This window comes from Brassica napus, chromosome A10 (genome assembly GCF_020379485.1).
Source record: "Brassica napus cultivar Da-Ae chromosome A10, Da-Ae, whole genome shotgun sequence".
NCBI lineage: Eukaryota > Viridiplantae > Streptophyta > Magnoliopsida > Brassicales > Brassicaceae > Brassica > Brassica napus.
Window position 1 is genome coordinate 14301442 of NC_063443.1, and position 22880 is coordinate 14324321.

The window sequence follows — 22880 nt, forward strand, 5'->3', positions numbered from 1 at the left end:
TTTGTTGGATTAGCACAATATGACAAAGAGATGACGCATGCTTACGCAAACACGTCTCATTATTGTGGCAACTTTATGAAAATAACATTATGTGCGCCAGAGATAACGATGTACTTGTGTTTGTAGAGTCTGCGGCTTTGGATGATAACGGTTGAAGCAAGTTAATATCATCATAGATAAACACGTTTTTATATAATTGTAGACTTGTAGTTACTGGACCTTGGTTGGTGTCACTACAAAAGAAATACTATATACTTGTGGATATAGAACTTGGTCCTGGCTAGAAACTTCATTAGTAAACATAAAGGTCTAATCAACTAAACTGAATTAAATAGTAAAGCAAGTGTTGGTCCTGTAGTCGAAAGTATAATGCATGCATGTATTAGCCCTTCCAGTGGAATGATCTTGCGTGGAGAAACCATAAGGGTCCATCAGATTTTTTCCTCTTCTTATTAGTTTATTATTAATAATTCTCAACCTAATGAAATTTCAAAATAAATATTCTGATGATTATAATAAAGGAGAACATAGCATAAGAGGCACGAGGAATGATTTACATCGAATAATAATTTGCCTCATATGTACCCAACAACCTAATAAAAAACGATACAAGTACTCTTTATCATTTCTCATATATAGATTAATATACCAATCACTATCGAGTATGGAGATTGATTATGGATTTGGTTTTGGGCTCGAGGTACATCTTAATCTTATACGCTCTCCTTTTTCCACATGCGCTTCTCTTTTTCCATCTTCCCTTGAAGATTAAATTGAATATATGTAAGGAAGAAAACTTATGGAATTTGATTGATGTATGATAAACATGAGCTTTAACCCAAAACCTTAAGGCAATAGGTGAACTGGCTCATGTATATTATATATTACTTGACTGACTTTGAGATTATCGATGTGGGACATAACACACTAACACCCTCTCCTCAGGCTCAGGTATGACCATCTGATGCGTGGAGTTTATTGTGAGACAACATCCACGGGGTGCTCCAACGATCAAAACACGCTCTGATACCATGATAAACATGAACTTTCAATCCAAAACCTTAAGGCAATAGGTGAACCGGCTCATGTGTATTATATATTACTTGACTGATTCTGAGATTACCGATGTGGGACATAACACACTAACAATGTAATATTTAGTACGTAAATCATTTTTATAATAGTTTTGTAGTTTAATTGAATAACAATTAAACACATAGCTAATCAATCGAAAGTGATAGTATATAAATATTCTTCACTTATGATTATATGAAATTATCATATTTAGCTTATGATTTGATATGTCTAACTGAAACAGATTCATTACAACTGAAGCGTTATATATGTATCAGCGTCCGAGTAAAGATATTTTTTGGAGAAATTCAAAATTCTGATCCATGCTATGGAGAGAAGATTATCCCCAAAATATTGATCCAAACTAGCCATGGTTTCCGATTCAGTAGAACTAGGAGATGTGCTCACTATATCATTAAGATCCCTGATTAGTGCTATGAAACAAATATATAATGAGAAAAAAAATTGGGTGCATAACATGACATAGTGATGAATTAACATATGGTGTGTAAAGAGAGTGGACCTCTTTGGTTAATTATACTTTGGATATAAACATGTGTGCGCATGATACAATATCACTCAATTTTATGGTTCTCTACCGATAATATCAAAACTTGTGAATTTATAGAAAATATTGTAAATTTTTTAGTTAAATTTTTTTAGATTGAACAAAATATGTTCCAATTTAATTGAATTAATTTTCTCTAAAATATATCATATTTGACGATGTGGATAATAGTTTTTTAGTATCTTGGTAATGTTTTGTAACTCTGATCTTCGTAGGTGAATTTAATTTAAAGTTGTATGTTATGCACTACATACATGTATATGACTAAATAAATAACATACTTAGTATACTTTTTAATCTCTTAATAAATCATGTGCTTAAACCATCAGAAGTTACTCATGGAAACAGAATGTTAACTTAGATAATCCTTTGAATTGGATGGGAACTCTATTACAAATATCTTCACATCTTTTCTCTGTTGTTTTTTTAATCTGTTTGTTTAGTTTACATAAAAAAAACGCAAAAATAAAAACAACAGAAAGAAGCAAATATGTTTTTATTTTATGATTTGATATGTCTTAGATGTTCGTCATCCCTTTGGACTGGAACTTCAGGCTGGAGCTGCTCTGGTTATAACTATATACTAGAGTTTATCCCGCACATCGTGCTGGTATATTTTCATTTTATAAATATTTAATTTTGATATTATTATATAAACTTAAATATACAATTTATATCTTAGTGTTATGTATTTTATAACTCTTTAATTTTATTGTTTAGGTTTCTTATTACTTTATTAATGTAGAGATTTGTTTTATACATTTTACCATTTTTTATTATGTTTTCGAGTTTTCATAATTTAAAATAATCAAATAAAAAATATTCTTCAACATATGATTTTTGAAAATATATAGCTGTAGAAATAAATTTTTAACATATGTTAATAACTTCATTTGTATAAAAAAAATCTGACATGATTAACAAATTTGAACCCGTTTTAGTGGTAGATGATAATTTATTTAAATGAAAACATTATATTACTTAATTACGAAATTAATTAATACAATATCTAATAAAAGTTATTTAAAAATTTAGTAAGATTTTGGAAGATTTTTCTCAACAGATTTTGTTATAACTGAAAATAAAATTCAAATATATATTTAAAATTAATTTATTATTAATATTTCTATTAATTATTATGTCATATTATGTGATTAATGAAATGATCCTAGTAGACTTCTAAATAGTAGATAAAAATAGTATTTCTCTTTTAATAGAGAAGATGACTTATGACATCTCTAATAAAGAAAATAGGTTCATTAATGTAGTGCCACTACAAAAAAGTTGTTTATCCAATAACTTTGTTGCTTGGACTGACATTTATTATCACATGTTATCTTTACACAAAAGTTCCATATACAAACTATTTTTCACATTATACAACATAATTTTGATCTTTCGTCAAATTATTTAGATCAATTTTGACATTTATTTGTTTTAATAAGATTTGTTGATTTTATATTAGAAAAGTATAATGTAAAAATAAACAAACGTACCAAACATAAACATAGGTGTCACCCAGAGGAGTGACTTTAGTAGGGCCGCCATGTTCACATGTCACTGTCTTAAGAAATGCATTTGATCAGTTGGTGGGTCTACTTTCTTGTTTTGTCCTCGATTTAGGGCTCATTTCCAATGATGCTGTAAGATTCTCACCTCTTCTATGGGACTAGTTTCCACGTCGGCTGTTCCTTCCAAATTGATGGCTCCACAACATACATTGAGGAGATTTAGAGCACTCGTACCTAAATATGTCATGCTTCAACTTTTGAATCTTAGGCGATAATAATTATGTAGTTTAGGAGTATTTTGTCGTTTTGAAACTGAATATATTCTTTTGTTAACCAGAATAAACGCAACTAACGGGAGATAAAGATAGATATGGCACGCAGCTTTAAATCAGAAGAAGAAAGAGAGTGTTATAAAATTTTCAACTAATTAGATCTTGTTTGCAAACTAGATGGGCATGAATATGAGATAGGCACGCTTGAAGTGATCCACTATGTCTATATCCATGTTACATAACTAATTGAGATCAAGGGTGAGTAGTATATATAATCATGTAATTCAAAATTTTATGTATTGTGCAACTAAGATATGGGTGGAATATTCTCTAGTTTATATACATGATTAGTTGATTGATAAATAAATACTCCCTCTGTTTTGTTATGTAAGCAGTTTTGCTTAAAAGCACGGGTTTTAAGAAACTTCAACTTTTTCTAAAATAACAATAAAAACGTTTTTGTATTTATTGCACACATTTATTTTGTCTGCAACATTTAATTAGAAAGAGATTATTGTTAGTAATAAAATTAATAAAAAATAATATCAACAATCACACGTTTGAGTTTTCTAAAAACTTTTTTACAATATTTTGGAGCCAAATTTTTGTATAACTAATTTAAACTAAGAAAATCAAAATTTTATGATGGAGCCAAAGTAAAACTTTTGAACAGTTTGTAATATGCTTATTTAAGCTTCCAACCAAGAATGGTCACTCATTCTTTCCTATGGCGTCTGATTTTGATTTAAATGTTTCAGTTCAAAATTATGAGAGCGATATCTTGTTTGATTTAAACAAAATTCCATCAGAAGAAGAAGAAGAAGAAGAAAACGTTACGGTGGTATTTATAGTGAATTTAGAAATAGATTTTTTGGTAACTAGTAGTAAATGTTAGTTGACTGACATTGTGAGTTGTGTTTAAAAAACTGAAAACTAACGACAAGGCCTTTAAGTTTTTTAGTGGAATATTGTATATTTATTGTTTTGGGTTCCAAGAACAACTTATATTATGAAACAAATATTTTTTTGGCAAAACTGCTTACATAACGAAACGGAGGGAGTAATAATTTGTGGGAGTGGAAGATAGAAGCTTGGTGGATGCGCGTGCAGCTCTCTATTTGTGGAATTGTGGTCATAGTGCTTACTGCTATCTTAACCCTTAACCATTCTTCCTTTTTTTTTTTTTATATCTATCTATTTTGATAATATCTTAATCATATTATACACCTCCAAAGTTAAAATAATTTGGTTACCATTACTTCTATTTAGGTGTCAGCAGTTCTGCTGGATTTGGTTACCATTTTGTTTTAGGCCATCTCTAATATATTTCCCTGTTTTTTATTTTAAAATAAAGAAAATTTATAATTGCAATTATGATCCATATTAATTCTATAGAGATTTCCAAATATAAAGCAAAATATAGAAAAAATATTATTTTGATCCATTTTAATTCTATAGAGATTTCCAAATATAAAGCAAAATATAGAAAAAATATTATTTTTTCTTTTATAAGTAGAAGAAAAAATAGCAATTTTTATTTTATAAGTAAAAATAAATATGGGTTAAAGTGATTTTACCTCTAAATATTGTTATAAAGGTGAGAATAGAGGTGGGTAGAAATGTTCTTAGTGTCGTCCAAACTATGTTGGTTTCTATCTTTGCTTTGGTTCGGTCAATTTGAATATAGTTGGCTCTAAACAAAGTACACGAAACAGTTTGGGTACGTTTAGTATGATTCATTTTAATTTAACTTGAATCCACTGGGTTGTGTTTGGTTTAGAGGACGCGCATCTGTCTACAAAACATGGAGTATTACATATATTTTTGTCTATTTACAACATCTATTTGCTAGTTTTTTTTTAAAATATTACTAGATCAATGGAAAATCATTTACCTTATAGTGAATTAGTAATGATCTGGCACAAATAATAGCAAAATGAAAAAAAAAATTGCATAAACATTAGTTAAAAACTTATATGTTCAAAAGTTAGTTTTATAAATTAATATTTTTAGAAACATGTATTATATATATATCAGAAACACTAAAAAACATTAAACATTAAAAATAATATAAGTTTTAATCAGTTAAAAGTCGTGAAATCACGTTGTGAAACCTTGCATAATTAGTCTATAATTATCAAATATCTCATTTTTTTTACTGATTTTATCATTGTGCATGTTATATGAAATAAGTGATAGTGAAGGGTAAAACCAAAAGGATAAGACATAGTGAAAATCACTAGCTAGTCCCGAAGATCTGGTTGAAAAAATACACCACAACCAGTCATGGGAAAAACTTCATTGAGTACAAGGAATTTACGATTGTTTCATGTAAGATACAGTCATATCACACCACTCCACATCGATTACCATAATTGTACAACTTTACAATCTATATTACAACCCAATCAATTGTGTAGTTTGTTTGTACTGTATTATTATACTACTATTTGTTTTATAACCGTGGTAATTTTTAGAAAACCTTATCTTAGATTTAAAGCTAAGAATACTATCTATAGTAATGAGGAAGAATTAAGAAGCACTAAATCAATCAATTGGTTTTCCTTTTTGGTATATAAAATGCTACTACGTACTGATAGATTGGTGACTGTAATAATCGTCATAATTTTATCTAACATGTTAAAACCGAAGCATTGATCAAAAAGGTTATCGTCTGCTCAAGTCAGTTAATTCAAGCCTTGCCCTCTAGAATTGTTTTTGTTACATTGCTTAAATGTATGTCATGAGCAAAACAAACATACAAAATGTGGCATAAAAAGATATATGCATAACAAAACGGAAGGAGTAGAGTAGTGGATGTAGAACAAACGCATTGAAAAAGAAACATTGAATGTTGACACTATGAGGGTGGGTTCTTTACCATGGAACAAGCACATTCAACCCCCAAAGCATAGTAGTTTTGTTGATTTTCTTTTTGGCTTTTAGTATTGTTGGTTTTGACCTACGAATTTTTTATTTCGATGTTATCTAATGTCTTTTTGTTGTTGGTACCATTCATATTTTTGGGGAAAACAATTTGTGAATGATGACTTACTAGCTAGTTGTTGCAATTGTCTCGCGCTAATGCGAGCGCAATAATCAGTCTTAAAAAAACTCATCAAAATTGATGCTGTACATTCCTTTTGAATTTTTGAATATTGATGTTTTGCATTGTAATAGATTACTAGATATTTTATAATCAACTTACATAGATATACAATGTTATAATTTCAATTAAATAACGTTTAAATACTGTACATGTTATTAACTATTATATTTAGTAACATTTATATCTTATATCAAATAATGTTGAATAAAAAATTATAGTAAATTAATATCCCCTATATATTAGTCCTGAAGCATTACAACATGTTTTCGTAGATATGTGTCATCACTAGGATGATTCTTAGAATTCTTAGAAAAATAAATTGGTCCATATAAATATATATTATATTTTTTATTAAATTAACTATCAAATTGATTAGTAGTGTACAAAATAATATACTTTATTTTTCCTTAAATAAAAACTACGGAATTACCTAATATGATTAACATATATATGATAATTAATGATTATGAGTAATACATATTTGATAATAATTTTTGCATTCTTTCTCTTTTCTTGTTTAATTTTATATTATCAAAAGAAATTAAAAAATCACATTAGGAATATAAATAAAAGATATATTTTTTCTTATATTTTATATTTTGAATTTTTTAAACGACTATAAATTACTAAAAATAGTAAAATTCTCACCTTAAAAAATTTGTGATCAATGGTTTATTTTTTTTCGTTCAAGCGATATACAAATAATCATAAATCGTATAAAAACAAAGTCTCATATTATATATATATATATCATTTAAATTAAATTATATACTATATAAAAATATAAAATATGTTAATTTTAAATTTTGCATTGAAAAAATGTTGAGCTATTAACATTTTAATTTTTAAATTTGTATTGAAAAATCTCACATTAAAAGTTTTATGATTAATAGTTTAAATTTTTGTTTAAAAAAATATACAAACGTTAATAAAGTCATATGAGTAGAAAATGTCAATAATAAATATTTATATTAAAATATACTACAGTGAAACTTCTATAAATTAATAATGATGGAACTACACCAAAACTATATTTTTTTAATAATTTGTAGAGATATTAATTTATCGATATACTAATTGAACCAAAAACTCAATTTGAAACTATAAAATTATATTATTTTATAGAGATTTTTAGTGTATATTAATTTATAGAGTATTAATATAAAGAGGTTATACTGTATATGTATATCTATGTCAATATCACTAAAGTTTAACTATATACCATATAAAATAAAGAAAATGACACTTTTTTATTTATTTACTAAAAATATGATTATAAATAAACAAAAGGTGTTGGTTTGTAATATGTTATTTGATCCTAACAATTCCATAAATACACTTCTTCAAATCGAATTGATTTTTAATATTGGAAGCACTATATACATTATTTCATTCAGATTAAATAATTATATCTTGATTTTTTTTCTACAAAACTTTTAATGAAATATCATGACAAGATTTTAATCACCTTATTGTCTTCGAAGAATGATAGATTTGATCATTCGTCTAATGTTTGTTTCTCCTTAATATCCTATATAACTATCCCCTATACATTATTTACCAAGTGATTTTGACACATGTTATAATCATATTAATTTTAAAAGTAAAATGATGACATGACAAACTAATAAAGAGGACATAACTTGGCCTAATTATGACATGGATATTTACATTTAATGTTGTTTTATAATTTCTGTAAGCTTTTAGAATAATGTAATAACTTATAAATTATCATTAATATAACAATAAATATTAAATTTAGAAATATAGTAATATATAATAATTTTAGAAAATATTATTTAAATAATTTTTTAATTTTTATCACTAAAACATATCTTAAAAATTTATGCATTTCGAAAAAAAAAATTTCGAATCATATATTATTATTTCTTTTTAATATTTACAAATTTTAGAAATATTATTTAATTTTATGTTTTGTTAATTATACATAACAAAACTTTCCCTTGATTTTATAGAATTTTATTTAATATATATTAACAAAATAAATAAATAAAAATATTTCAATATATTATTAAATATAAATGTAAATAAAAATATTTATTTTATCTTAATTTTTATATAAAATAAGATATTGTACGCAAATATAAAACTAAAAAATTAACAAAATTTATTTATAAATATAATTTTAAAACTTTATTTCTGCACATGGTGCAGAGAAACACCTATTAATAATTGTAAAAATGAGAGATTTGAACTATTTATTATAAGTTTTCTGGTTTATCATTTAATAAATCAAACAGTTTTTTGTTTATACATAATTTACATATACTAGAAGGTAAAGTATATCGTGTTTCAGAAAAAAAAAAGATAAAGTATTATATATATTTTTATCGGTATATTATTAACTAACTAAACCTCAAAAGCATAGGTTAATAAAATAAGTAATTTCTTTTGTTGTTATAGAATTAGATGATTTTTAGACCGAACTGGTGAATATATACTAGACATACATTTATATTTCGAGTCTGCACTTATAATCTATAACACCTTGGTATATTAGATTTGAACACTAACATATGAATAGAGTTTGTCGATAATTTTCTTCAAAATTTTGATTCTTAAATATGTATCTGGAGTGGAACTAATTTTTAAAGATGTCTATCTTTTTAAATTGACACCTATGTAATTCATTGAATTCAAAAAAGAAGTTAAATAAAAAAACAAAACTTATATTAGTGAAAAAAAAACGAGAACAAAAACATAATTTTATAGAGGTAAAATGTGAAATCACTTATGGAGAGTCAATAGTAAACAAATCGAGAGCAGAAAACCTAGTCCACCTTCATCATTTTACTATTGATGTTGCCTATGTAGTTTTAGTGATTTGTGTTAGCTGTAAAACTTAAATTTTTTTGTGCATATGAAGTCTTTGAAATAATTTAAGTGAGTTGTAATATTTTAACTCTTTAACAACGATGATACATTTAAGAGATTAACATTTGTATTCATCATTTTACAATCGATAAATATTGTAGTGTTGTAAAATGTTAAAATCATCTAGTTTACTATTATCTAAGTTCAAATACATGTTTTTACCTAAACCAAACTTTGATATACTCCATCCAAGGATATCTGATTGATCTTCCTTAAAATCGGTTTTAACTTAAATTAGTCAAATAGGTCTAACTTAAAAGTTAAAACTAATCTAATGTTTTTTGTTTGACAGATTATATATAACGAAATTCCTCAAAACAATGGATAATGATAATGCCGGAATACAGAGTTAGAACATGAAATTGTCATGGAGAATAGAAATGATGTTGAGATGCCACTTTTGGTATCACACTATCACATAACGAAGCATTCATTTCATTCAGTCCTAATTAAAATTGAAAAGGGAAAATATGTAATTATCAAGTTGCCACGCCTGATATTTGGTTCTTTTTTTGTTAAGTTTGTAATTTCCCGGTCAATAAATTATTAACCGACGATCTATGTTATTTCTCGGTAAACTTCAACATTGATCCTCGGTTAAGCAAGCAAAGCAAACATGCGTTACACAATCCCATGTTAAGCAAGCAAAGCAGACATGCGTCACATAATTGTGCACTTAAGGCTGCTTGATATATATAGCTGTAACTTTTATTTATATATTAAATGTTTATAAAAAATAACATGTTATTTAATATGTTATACAACTCATACATCCCACTTTTTCTTCAATTTATGTCAATTTATTGACATATAAATCTGCCATCTTCTACAGTTATTATATGTACAAAAAGAAAAACTATATGACAAGATGGTGTTCTGGAGTATAATAATTGGAAGTAAAACGTAACTAAAAATATGGTTTAAACAATAATAACCATCCTGTTCAGATCCGCTTAATAGGACAATTAAAATAAATAATTTACCAATGTAGTTGCAATGATATTTTTTTGCGAGTATAGCTCCATAGATTTACTGGATGGATAATTTGACTTTAAGCATAATCTTACTTGATTTCCTAACAAGAGTATATGTAGTATTTGACGACAAAATAATTTATACTTAATTCGTACAATTTAATATACTAGTAATATAGCGCATGGTTAATGTGTAATGCTGCAGTGATCATGGTTGTCATTGGTACGCCGTGGACAAATTATAAGAGTGTTTAATCCTGTTAGAGAATTTACTTGAAATGTTTAACTTACAAGATACATTTAATCAAAAATACTTTAACAATTAGGTTTAAGATTTAGTGATTTTTTTATGACTTATTCTTAGGTCCACCCCCTAGGGTGAACCTCTAGGTTCACCCACCAATAGGATTATAGGATTTTTTTATTTTATATTCGATATCTTTTAAAAAAGGAAACAAAATATTGTCAAATTATATTATGTTTTTAAAATTAAAAGGTAAAAAAAATAGTAATAATTACAAAAAAAAAATATTTTACGTCGTCAGCATAACATTAAACCCTAAACCCTAAATTCTAATCCCTAAACCCTTAATCGTAAACCCTAAACCCTTGGATAAACCCTAAACTCTAGGATAAACCCTAAACTCTAAATCAAAATCACTATACACTAAACCATTCAAGCGTTTAGGGTTTAGGGTTTTAGTGTTTTTTATTTAGAGTTTAGGATTTATCCAAGGGTTTAGGGTTTACCCAAGGGTTTAGGGTTTACCCAAGAGTTTAGGGTTTATCCAAAGGTTTAGGGTTTAGGATTTAGAGTTTAGGGATTAGGATTTAGGGATTAGTGTTTTGTTGAGAATATTAAAAATATATATTTTTTTAATTCTTTTTTCTGTAACTATTATCTTTTTTTACTTTTTTATTTTAAAAACATAATATAATTTGAGAATATTTTGTTTCCTTTTTAAAAGATATCGAATTTGAAATAATGAAATCCTATTGGTTGGTGAACCTAGAGGTTCACCCTAGGGGGTGAACCCAAGAATGACTCTTTTATTATCTATAGAATATTTAGATTTAAAGTTTAAAGTTTAGTGATTGACTGATTGTTTTCCAAGTTACATTCAAATATCAAGACAAACAAGAAATTGAAACCATGAACGAATAAGAATGAAGGCTTGTAATCTAGGAGAAAAACTAAAAAAACCATTTTCAATGGTTCATTCATTTGTTTTTCAAAATGAAGTAAATTAATTTTGAGTTTGAGTTTACTTCAATAGTTTCTTTCATTTTTCTAATTCTTAATATATTTATTTCAATTTTTCTTTTGTAAGAACACCTTTTATCTGATAAGATTTAAAATTATATTATCTTATTCTAAATTTTAACTTAACTTTAACTCTATTAAAATAAAATATTTATTGTACTAGTAAAATTACATAACCACATACAAAAACTAATAGAATTATATTTAAACAGTGCTATTCTTTCATAAATTTTCTATGATATGTTAAGTTTGTTTGTGTTTTTATTTTGTTTTTGGTAATAGTTATGTATCCTTAATGTTATTGTTTATTTTTTATTTTATCACAATTTTTATTTTAGATATATCATTATTGAATTATAAGTTTTATATATCATTATTTAATTAATTTGTTATTATAATTATGTTTTAAATTTTAATCATTATATACATATTAAATAAAAGATAATTTTAATTTTATAATTTTATCAAAAACATTAGAGATTATTATGCAAATAAAAAAATTGAACATCAAAATGATTTTTGAATAGCATTACTTCAAATAATATAACACTATTTATATCCTTGTTTTTCCTTAAAATGATGTATTCTTGGAAAAATATTTCTTTATTTTTAAGTTTTCTTTTATTTTGATTTATCATTGGAAATGCCCTGAAACTGATATTGAGATTTCTGCTAAAACCCGAATAACCATTCAGTTGATGAAACAGAAAAGAGAACCCATCACGAAGGGAGAGTAAATAGCCAATATAGACTAGGGGTTTTTGCCAAAACTAACCCACAACTTGATTTTAATTCCAAACCTATACCCAAACTTGAATCAAATGCAAAACTAACCTAAAAGCCTAGTGAAATTACAGCTCAGCCCCTTGTGACCAAACAAAAAAACAGAAGCCATTTTTACGAATATAGCCCCAGTAAATCGTCTGAGTCGTCTGAGATGTTGGAAGTCGTCTGGACGACTGAAGTGTAAGTCGTCTGGACGACTGAAGTGTAAGTCGTCTGGTACCAGTTTATTTTAAAAATAATTTATAAATCTTGTAAAAAAATATTTTGATGCGTAAAAAATAAAAATCAAGTAATTATAAACAGTTTTAACTGATATAAATTAAGATATGATAAAATTGATTTGTTTTGAAGATATATGAGTGGAAGTAGTGAATCATGAAATACTTTGGTTTAGGAGTTTGGCAAACATATGTTGTAGTATTGTATGTATTGTTAGGGTTAGATTTTGGAAAACTAAAATGTTTTTTTCAAAAATTAGTTTTCACCTATATGTGTTTATTTCTGTGTATAGTAAACACTTTTCAAGTTTGATTTGGTTTTATGAAGTGTTTAATTAGATAATTAAGTTTAGGGGTTATGTTTAGGGTGTGGACGACTTATATTTCAGTCGTCTGTTAAATAATTTACCCGGACGACGTATATTTCAGTCGTCCAGACGACTTACTTGTAAGTCGTCTGGAAAGTCTTCTATTTTAGTTTCCCGCTAAAAATATTTAATTTCCCGCTAAAAATATTAAACTCTTCTGGACGACTTACATGTAAGTCGTCTGTTTTAATTTCTTCACCAGACGACTGAAATGTAAGTCGTCCAGGAAGTCGTCTGAGTCAAAAATATTTAATCTAATTGGATTTTTTGTCTCCCTATATAAAGAAAAATTTACACATTCTCTCTCCTCCTCTCAAATGGCTGCAACAAAAATGTAATGTTCATCATTCTAAAACTCTCCAACCTCTCTCTAATCTCTTTGACTTGAAAACACCAAACTTTATATGAATTTTTCAGTTTTGTCTCATGTATTTCTTACTAATCTATCTCTTTTGCAGGTTTTTAATCAAATGGTACTCATCTTCCACTAATTTAGAGGTAGATCTATTAATTTTAGATATGTATTTTTGTGTGTTCTATAAATGTAGATTTATCTAATCTTCCACTCATTTTCTCTATTTTTAAGTCATTTGAACGTTTTTGAATATGCAGGTTTTTCAGATCTGGATTTGATGTGCAGGTTTTTCAGATCTGGAAGACTTCTGGGACGACTTACCTGTTAGTCGTCTGGAAGTCGTCTGGAAGTCGTCTGGAAGTCTTCTGACAAAGTCGTCTGGACTTCCAGGAAGTCGTCTGGACTTCCTGGAAGTCGTCTGGACTTCCAGGAAGTCGTCTGGACTTCCAGGAAGTCGTCTGGACTTCCAGGAAGTCGTCTGGACTTCTAGGAAGTCGTCTGGATTTTTCTGAGCGTTTTGGTAAGTTCTTATGTCTGATTTTTCTTCATTTGGTAACTTCTTGTTGTATAAAGTTCTTACTTTTTTCCCAAACTAAAACTCTCCAAACCCACTCTAATCTCTTTGACTTGAAAACATCAAACTTTATATGAATTTTTCAATTTTGTCTCATGTCTTTGTTACTAATCTATTTTTTTTGCAGGTTTTTAATTATTTGGTACTCATCTTCCACTAATTTAAAGGTAGATCTATTATTTTTAGATATGTATTTTTGTGTGTTCTGTAAAGGTAGATTTATATAATCTTCCACTCATTTTTTCTGTTTTTAAGCCATTTGAACGTTTTTGAATATGCAGGTTTTTCAGATCTGGATTTAATATGCAGGTTTTTCAGATCTGGAAAACTTCTGGGACGACTTACTTGTTAGTCGTCTGGAAGTCATCTGGAAGTCGTCTGGAAGTCGTCTGGACTTCCTAAAAGTCGTCTGGACTTCCTGTAAAGTCGTCTGGACTTCCTGTAAAGTCGTCTGGAAGTCGTCTGAACTTCCTAAAAGTCTTCTGGCAAAGTCGTCTGAACTTCCTGGAAGTCGTCTGGACTTCTTAGAAGTCGTCTGAACTTCTTAAAAGTTGTCTGGTCTTGTCTACTCAAGTGGAATCCAAGCTTGTCTTTGTAGATGAATGATCTATAATAGTTTTGTTTGTGATCTGTTTTATGAATTGCATGTATACTCTTTTAGTTGTGAATTTTTTGTAAAATCAGTAATAATGTTTTCCAAGATGTATTAAATGTGCTAACAATGTGTTTACACATTTACAAATCAATGAAATAATAGACTTCAGTAGCCTTTTTCTTATCTTTGGATCTCTCATATGCAATAATAAACTCCAATGGCCTTTTTCTCATCTTAATAAACAAGAATGTTGGTAAGAGATGGAAACAAACAATAGTAACTAGTCAAAGCATATCATATTTTTTATAAGTTTGCATTGAAAAACTTAGTCAAATTTAGTAAAACTAAGGGAGAGAACATATTTTGTAAATATGAGTTTTACATATCTTGAAGTTACTTATCACTCTTAAAAATACAAGTTATTCAAAAACTAACGTAGAAGACTTAAAAACTAGTGGAGAAGACGCGGACGACTTCAATCTAAGTTGTCTAGACGACTTCAATCTAAGTTGTCTAGACGACTAAACTATATGTCGTCTGGTCAACGCAGAGGTTATTTTTGCAATTGACTTTGAAATCTGTTATTTCGGACGACTGAAAGTTAAGTCGTCTACTATTGTTTGGTTAAAAAAAAAACTCCAAAAAAGCTAGACGACTTACATTTCAGTCGTCAGAGGTTAGTTTTGCATTTGACTGGATTATTTCAGAAGTTTGACTTTTTGGACGACTTACGTTTCAGTCGTCTAGTGAAAATTAAAATAATAATATTTTTTTAAAAGTAGACGACTTAAAGTTAAGTCGTCATAGGTTAGTTTTGCAATTGAAAAAAAAAACTTCAAGATTTAATTATATACAGACGACTTATAATTCAGTCGTCCACGAGACGACTGAAATGTAAGTCGTCCAGGATTTACGAGGTTTGACCAGAATCTCGGAAAAAAATCCTGGACGACTTACAATTAAGTCGTCTGGTGGACGACTGAATTATAAGTCGTCTGTGTATAATTAAATCTTGAAGTTTTTTTTTCAATTGCAAAACTAACCTATGACTACTTAATTGTAAGTCGTTTACTTTAAAAAAAATATTATTATTTTAATTTTCGCCAGACGACTGAAATGTAAGTCGTCTGGGGAAGTCAAACTTCTGAAATTATCCAGTCAAATACAAAACTAACCTATGACGACTGAAATGTAAGTCGTCTAGGTTCTTTGGAATTTTTTTTGAAACCAAACAATAGTAGACGACTTAACTTTCAGTCGTCTCAGGTTACAGATTTCAAAGTCAATTGCAAAAATAACCTCTGCGTTGACCAGACGACTTCCAGGTAAGTCGTCTACAGCCAGACGACTGAAAGGTAAGTCGTCTACAGCCAGACGACTTCCCAAGTAAGTCGTCTGACGAACAGATCTGGAAAAAAACTCGATGTCATACCTTAAATTAGTGAGATAAGTTCCTTAGCATACATAAGGCTTCTCCAAGCACACAGAATCACAAACGGAAGTCACCCACCCATAATCGTTAGCTTCTATGACTCTATGAACCATAAAAATTTTAGAATCAAAATCTTGAGTTTTTTTAGCTCATTGTGGAGAGAAAGTGAGAGATATGTTGTGTTTAGGTCACAAGAATGGAAAAAGAAGAAGGGTAAATCGATTTTAGGAGCATTAAGAGCTTCAAATTGGTTGTTGATGACAATGGCAATCTTGTAATTACTTGAAGATGATGAGGGTGAGAGAGTAAAAATGTCATTTTCGAAAAAAAAAATAAAAAAAAATGGATGGCATTTTCGTAAATTATATGAACTTGTGGGGTGAATAGGGCAAAACCAATTTTAAAAAAAAAAGAGGTTAGTTTTGTGTTTGACTTTAAGTTATAGGTCAATTTTGCAAAAATCCCTATAGACTATTCGGAACCAACCAAGAACCTGACCAATCTCAGGCTGTTATCCGGTGTAACCAAAAAAAATTTCCTAGTATACAAACTAAAATATTACGAGATACAAGGTAGGCCTGGGCTTATGTCATCGTCTTTTGAATAACATGATTGATAGCTTTATAAAATTTGGATTGCTAATATGTCTTGCGATACTATACAGTTTTACTGATAAACATAATTGTGTAGAACCGGCAAATTTACATTAACCCATTTCGTAATTCGATAACAGTTTTACCAATCACAAATTATTTTGTCGTTGTACTCTACATGTTTTTTGTTTATTTTTCATGATTTTGAAAATTATGCAATATTATCAACCAGAACTAACATACCACCTAATGGAAAATGATGAACAAACACAAAAATATTAAAATGACTCAGAAACGCACACTAATTAGATCTCTCACAGAGGCAGTACGCATGCATGCATACTTACATACACAACAAACACAAACTCTCATCATCTTTCTCGTTTCATTATGCCTGCAATCATGATTTATTGGTCTCTTAACCCGCATGCTCCTCCTTTATATCCTCCCAAATCTCTTCTATAAATACCATTTCTCCTCTACTAGTCACCAGGCACTACCTCTCCCTTCTCTCTCTCCACACACAAACACAAACACACACTTCCTCTGCTCTGTTCTCGTTGCAACATCCTCTGTTCTGTTTTATCCCCAATTTTTTTCTGACCTTCCAATGGCAGTGTCTGGGTTCGAGGGATTCGAGAAAAGACTCGAACTTCGATTCTTCAACGACTCTATAACCAATACCAACCCAATAGGCCTCCGTTTAATCGACTTCGAATCTCTAGACCAAGTCTTAAACGAAGTGCAGTGCACCGTAGTCTCCGCCGTAGCAAACCACAGCTTCGACGCTTACGTCCTCTCCGAGTCGAGCCTCTTCGTCTACCCAACCAAAATCATCATCAAAACATGCGGCACGACACAACTCCTCAAATCAATCCGACCGTTGATCCACCTCGCGCGTAACGTCAACCTCACGCTACGCGCGTGCCGCTACTCGCGCGGGAGCTTCATATTCCCCAACTCGCAGCCTTTCCCTTACACGAGCTTCGAAGACGAAGTCGTCATCGTCGAAGAAAGCCTCCCGAAGTCTCTCCGTTACCGCAAAGCCTCCGTCATGACGCCCTCTAATAGTAACCCTTCGCGTGCGTGGCACGTGTTCACCGCGAGCGCTGACGTGGAGCCTGACGAGTCTCTCGTTGTTGTCGAGGTCTGCATGACGGAGCTTGACCGAGTCAACGCTCGTAGCTTCTTCAGACGGAAAGGCGACGAGGGAAATAGTGACTCCGCCGGGAAAGAGATGACGCGGCTGAGCGGTATCGATATGATAAACGCAAACGCGTTTATATGCGACTTCGCGTTTGATCCTTGCGGTTACTCGATGAACGGGGTCGACGGAGACCGTTACTCGACCATCCACGTCACGCCTGAAGACGGTTTTAGCTACGCTAGCTTCGAGTGCGGGTTGTCTCTTTACGACGGAGGTCAAGGAGACATCGCCGAGGTGTTGGCCCGCGCGATTGATGTTTTCCGGCCAGGTTGCGTCTCCATCGCCACTACTTACAACGGTGAGGATTATGACCACGAGGTGACGAAGCGTGTGGAGCGGGTGTTGGCGAAGAAGCTCGGTTTGAAGTGTCGGAGCAGGCTTATGGATGAGTTCCCGGGCTCCGGGACAGTCGTGTATCAGTCATTCACGCCTCGTCGGAAATAGATTTCACCGGAGGAGGAGAAACAAACAAAAAAGGGTTTTAGGTTTTAAATAGTTGATGACGTGGAGGGAGATGATTGGTTGGATTGGGTAAGGAAAGATATAAGTGGGAACATATGATCATCATGCGCCCCACTTTGCACTTGTGGCACTGTCACGCCTAAGCATTTTTGAGGCACTGTGTTGTAGAATTTTAGTGGGGGATGGTAAAAAATGTTTGCTCTTGTCTTCTTCTTTTGTGTTTTTATGTTTGTTTTTTAAAATGATCTTATATCTTTACATGAGACTCTTGATATACATCTTCATTGTTATCTATGGCTGCAAATTAATTTATCATCACCTATGTGAGAAGTATATTGTGGTTTAACCTAAATAGAAAAGGAGAAAACACCCAAAAAAAAAGAGATTAAAAAATATGCAAATATGTTACTAACCAAGGTAGACCATCCTCCAATACACGAAACATATGGTAAAAACATTTCAAAAGTTATGTTCAACCAGCTTCCGCTATGTTTTGTCAGTTACATTCGGCGTTAGCAGAACATATGCATCAAGTCGGAATTAGTATCACCAGATATACCTTTTACACCGGCTTCTGGTGAACATTGGTCAAATTAGCATGGGCGTCAATCGTCATCATCGTCATGTCTTCCAAAATTCAAATCCAGTAAAAACTAAACTCAAGGCTATCCAACACAACCCAGTTAAAACTAAAACTCATGGCTAACACAACACAATCCGATCATAACATTAAATTCTGGCAATGTGCATGTCTACGTGCTTTAGACGACAAAAATACAAAAAAAAATTACTCTCAAATTTCACTTTTTGGCTTTTGCCTATTGACCTTTTGAAAAGAAAATTAATATTTAGTTAATGACTTAATGTCAATAATCGCGCATGTAAACTCTATCCACTCCCAACATACTAAAAAACAATATGCACGTGACAATCATTGGTTAAAAGTAAAAAACCAATTTTGTTATGTCCAGTAGCAAAATCACTTTGAACTGCACTAAGATATCACTTTGAACTGCACTAAGATATTCTCTGAGCAGTGGAATCCACTCCACTCTGAAACTTTACTTTTATAAAGATTGATAGCTAATTCATTATTTTCCTTAAAAACCATCACTTAATCAATTAAAAACAATCAACAATTCACAAAGATATATAGTGAAGGCAGAAGAAAAAAAAAATCTGAGTTTTAAGAAGCTTCGCTGCTCTTATTTAATGTCCATTCACCGGTTACATTTACGATCACAAGATTCTTTCTCCAATAACATACAAAATAAGTAGCATACAATTTAAAAAGATGAGTAGCTTTGGAAAAAAGGACACACGAGGTTCTTCATCATAAGAAGTAGCATTCTATTAAAAAAGATTCAAATGAGTGAAATCTTCTGAATGAACCAAATTCAACTAGGAAGACAACAAACCAAGCTTTATGAAGTGCAAATACAATTTCTGTTTTTTATTTGTGAACCACTGTTCACATCTCAAAAAAAAAAACTCAACTAATTAGGAGCCATCAAAAGAAAAAAATTCTCTGCAAATGAACCGAAACCAACCAGCAAGAACACAAAAAAAAAAAAGATTCAAATTGCTTGAAGTGAAATTTGCTTTTATTGAATTACATTGTAGACAAGAAAATTTGTGCATTTTGCAACCCGCAAAACAAGAAGAATCATAAGAAAACCGTTTCACAAAGCTGTATGCATAACAATAGTAAGACTTTCGTATAAGAAGTAACCAATCACTACTTCCTAATTAAGAATTGACTTTTCATCATCTCTACCATTTCTTCGTTCTCCTTTCATGGCATGCCTTCAAAGCTTGAACGTCTATGGAACAACAAATCACAAACAACAAAAGCTTATCAACACTACGTCCGATTGTCTTTACCAACTGTATCATCTCTTTCACGTAACGTAAGAGAATTCAATTAATCCATCACTTCTAAATCAGTTCCTCACACAACAATAATAAACTCAATGTTTTCATTCAAAAAAAAAAAAACTCAATGTCTTTCTCTTTTGTTTAAAACCCTAAACCCCCAGTTCTAAAACCCTTAGGTGTCATATTTAATCTGCTACTAAATTTGAGAATAGAGAGAACGACGTACGTTTCTAACAAGGTTTCCAGTCCCTATTGCTATCAACAAGACAATCCTGCCAAAACAAAAATCAAATAAAATAAAGCCAGTATAAAAGATGGAGGAATCAAAGAGAAGATGAGAAACAAAAACCTGTAAAGACAAATTGAGAGAAGAACACTCTTTGAGCTGTTTCACATTCTCGTCGTCATCATCTGCATCCATTTGATGGTTTGGAGGAGGAAGATTTTTCGTCTCGAAATTGGGATTCTCCGTCACTTTTTCCATTTTTTTCTTTCAATCGTGGATGATTCTCAGAAATCAGAACACTGTCCGTATAAATCAGGGAAACCTTTTATTATTTCGTATGGGCTTTATTTATTCATTTAGAGCCCATGCCCATCTAAAGATAAGAAGAAGGTCTGATATAAGTAGTGACATGTAGATACATCAAAGGGTAAAATGTACTGCTTTCTTGAGCTCATTACTGGTAAACAATCCCTCGTTAGCACACAACATAGCCTGGTTATGTGAGTATTGTGATGCGTGACCCTCTCTCATATCCTAGCTAGATATAAAGACGATTATTATATTTATTTCGTTGTAAATTGTAAGGTTTACTAGCGTTGGCCCAGGGGCGGACCCAGCAAATGTTATAAGATGTGGCACTTTATATTAGATAACAAAGTTTTTAGCCAAATGTGCATGGGGCATAAAAGATTTAAGTTATTTGAGTTCCTCAAATCTTCAAAGAAACTAATGATTTTTTCTTCTTGTATGTGGCACATGCCACACCTACCTCTCACCTAGGTATGTGGCAAATGCAGCTTAGATCAGTTAAGAGAATGAGAAAACTAAAAAACTGCAAATGACTTATTCAGAAGAATTATTGGATAACGAAGAATACAACTCAAAAAGATATTTGAACGATATTAATCGACACATGGAGACTGCGCCTCTCGGAACATCTAAAGACTCGTGAGTCGTGAAACATCTTACTTGCGAAATGATTTCACTTACTGCATTTGTTCACACGATAAATTAATCAGATCCGGATTGGTTATCAATTTAAAAGAGAGGGCGGGAAAAGTTCAGTCCAAATATGTTGTAACATATGTATTTTGATCATGCTGTTGTGTTCTTGCAACTATTGTTTGTTAAATGTTATCCTTTTGTTCTTGGATTTTTCATATCCACTACGTACTAATGGATTATTGGATTGATTTATACACCATATATACTTTATGCATGCTGATACACTAAATATGAATCTTTGCTACTGCCAAGTTAACAGTTGTGATTATAGTACTTTAGATTCAATCCAGAGGACCAGTCTACACTTTACTCTTATAAATTTCAATATCAAGCTAAGAAGAAAATGGTTTTTAATTCAATTGGTGACGCGGAAAACAAGTAAACTAGAGATTGATTCAATTTAACAAGCGGCTAGCCTAGGGTATTTCATTGGGTGCTGAGCGAGAGCCAAACAATTATTCAAGCGCGGTGCAGTACTTTCTAGAACTCGGATCACTCAGCTGGAACACCCCACTGTCGTGGTGGTGATCTCTTTGCTGGTCGATCCCATCATCTAACTGTCGTTGAGATGAGAAACGACTGCAAGCCTTAGAGGTCAGGTCCGATCAGTTCACTTACTACCCTAATATCTACTTTCGCTGATTAGGGATACTAAGCTCATTCAATACGTGTCAAGCTATCTCCTAAGCGGTTAGCTAGGTGATAAACTTAGGATCTAACATCAAGTGATCAGATTAATGGAAGCCTTAAGAATAGTATGGATGAAGAATAATCAAGAATAGCTTATCTATGTTTAGCTCATATTTCAACACCCTAAAAACCCTAGGCGAGCTGGATCACTACTCAATCATGATGCAAGCAATCAAACACATAGATACTGAATGAAATTGCATAATCAATAGAGTAGTAAACAAGGGTTCAGAAGGTCTTCTCTATGAGAGAATGGATTCTTCTCCCTTACAAGTCGCAGATCGCAAAAGCTAATAGTTCTCTTGTAAAAACTCGCGTAAGAAAATAAAATAGGATAGGTGGCGTCTTTATATGGAGGCGCCAATAGGTAGAGAAGAAATTAGGGCAACAAGGCCTTAATTCCCGAAAATAGAAGCTTCCTTATTTGTCGGGAACAACCTCGGGATCACTCCGTCTGCTTGTTCTGCTTGAGAACAGTCTCGGGACTGTTCGTCTTGAGTGTTCTCCGCAAAATGCTCCAAAAAGGACAGCTTCTCTTCAAGCACGCTCTCTTCATTCTTCTACCAACTCCAGACCTGTAAAAGATCAAAAAGGACTAGACTGACTCGGATTATGGACTCGAATCAATACAAAAACACCTATACAATGATGTGAAAAACACCATATATCAATTCCCCCAGACTTAGATCCTTGTTTGTCCTCGAACAAGGCAAGTATCAAGAACAGGAGAAAAGTTTGAAAGTGTGGGAACTCGCTTATTCTCAGCAACCATACTCTTACCACAAATCTCTGAACCATACAAGCATTAGATTCGAACCACACAC

At 31.0% G+C, this 22880-nt stretch overlaps 1 protein-coding gene and 1 pseudogene across 1 annotated transcript; one reads left to right on the forward strand and one right to left on the reverse strand.

The window, feature by feature from the left end:
* The first annotated feature begins 16567 nt into the window (after window positions 1-16567).
* Window positions 16568-18549, forward strand: LOC106370474 (S-adenosylmethionine decarboxylase proenzyme 4-like). Its single transcript, XM_013810479.3, has one exon. It carries the CDS (start codon window positions 17016-17018, stop codon window positions 18237-18239), a length of 1224 nt encoding a protein of 407 aa, XP_013665933.1. The 5' UTR covers window positions 16568-17015; the 3' UTR covers window positions 18240-18549.
* Window positions 18550-18610: 61 nt separating this feature from the next.
* LOC106371849 lies at window positions 18611-20632 on the reverse strand (annotated as a pseudogene).
* Window positions 20633-22880: the final 2248 nt, after the last annotated feature.

Excerpts from the sequence above, each read along its gene's own strand:
- LOC106370474 (XM_013810479.3), top strand. The coding sequence starts at position 17,016 with ATGCTCCTCCTTTATATCCTCCCAAATCTCTTCTATAAATACCATTTC.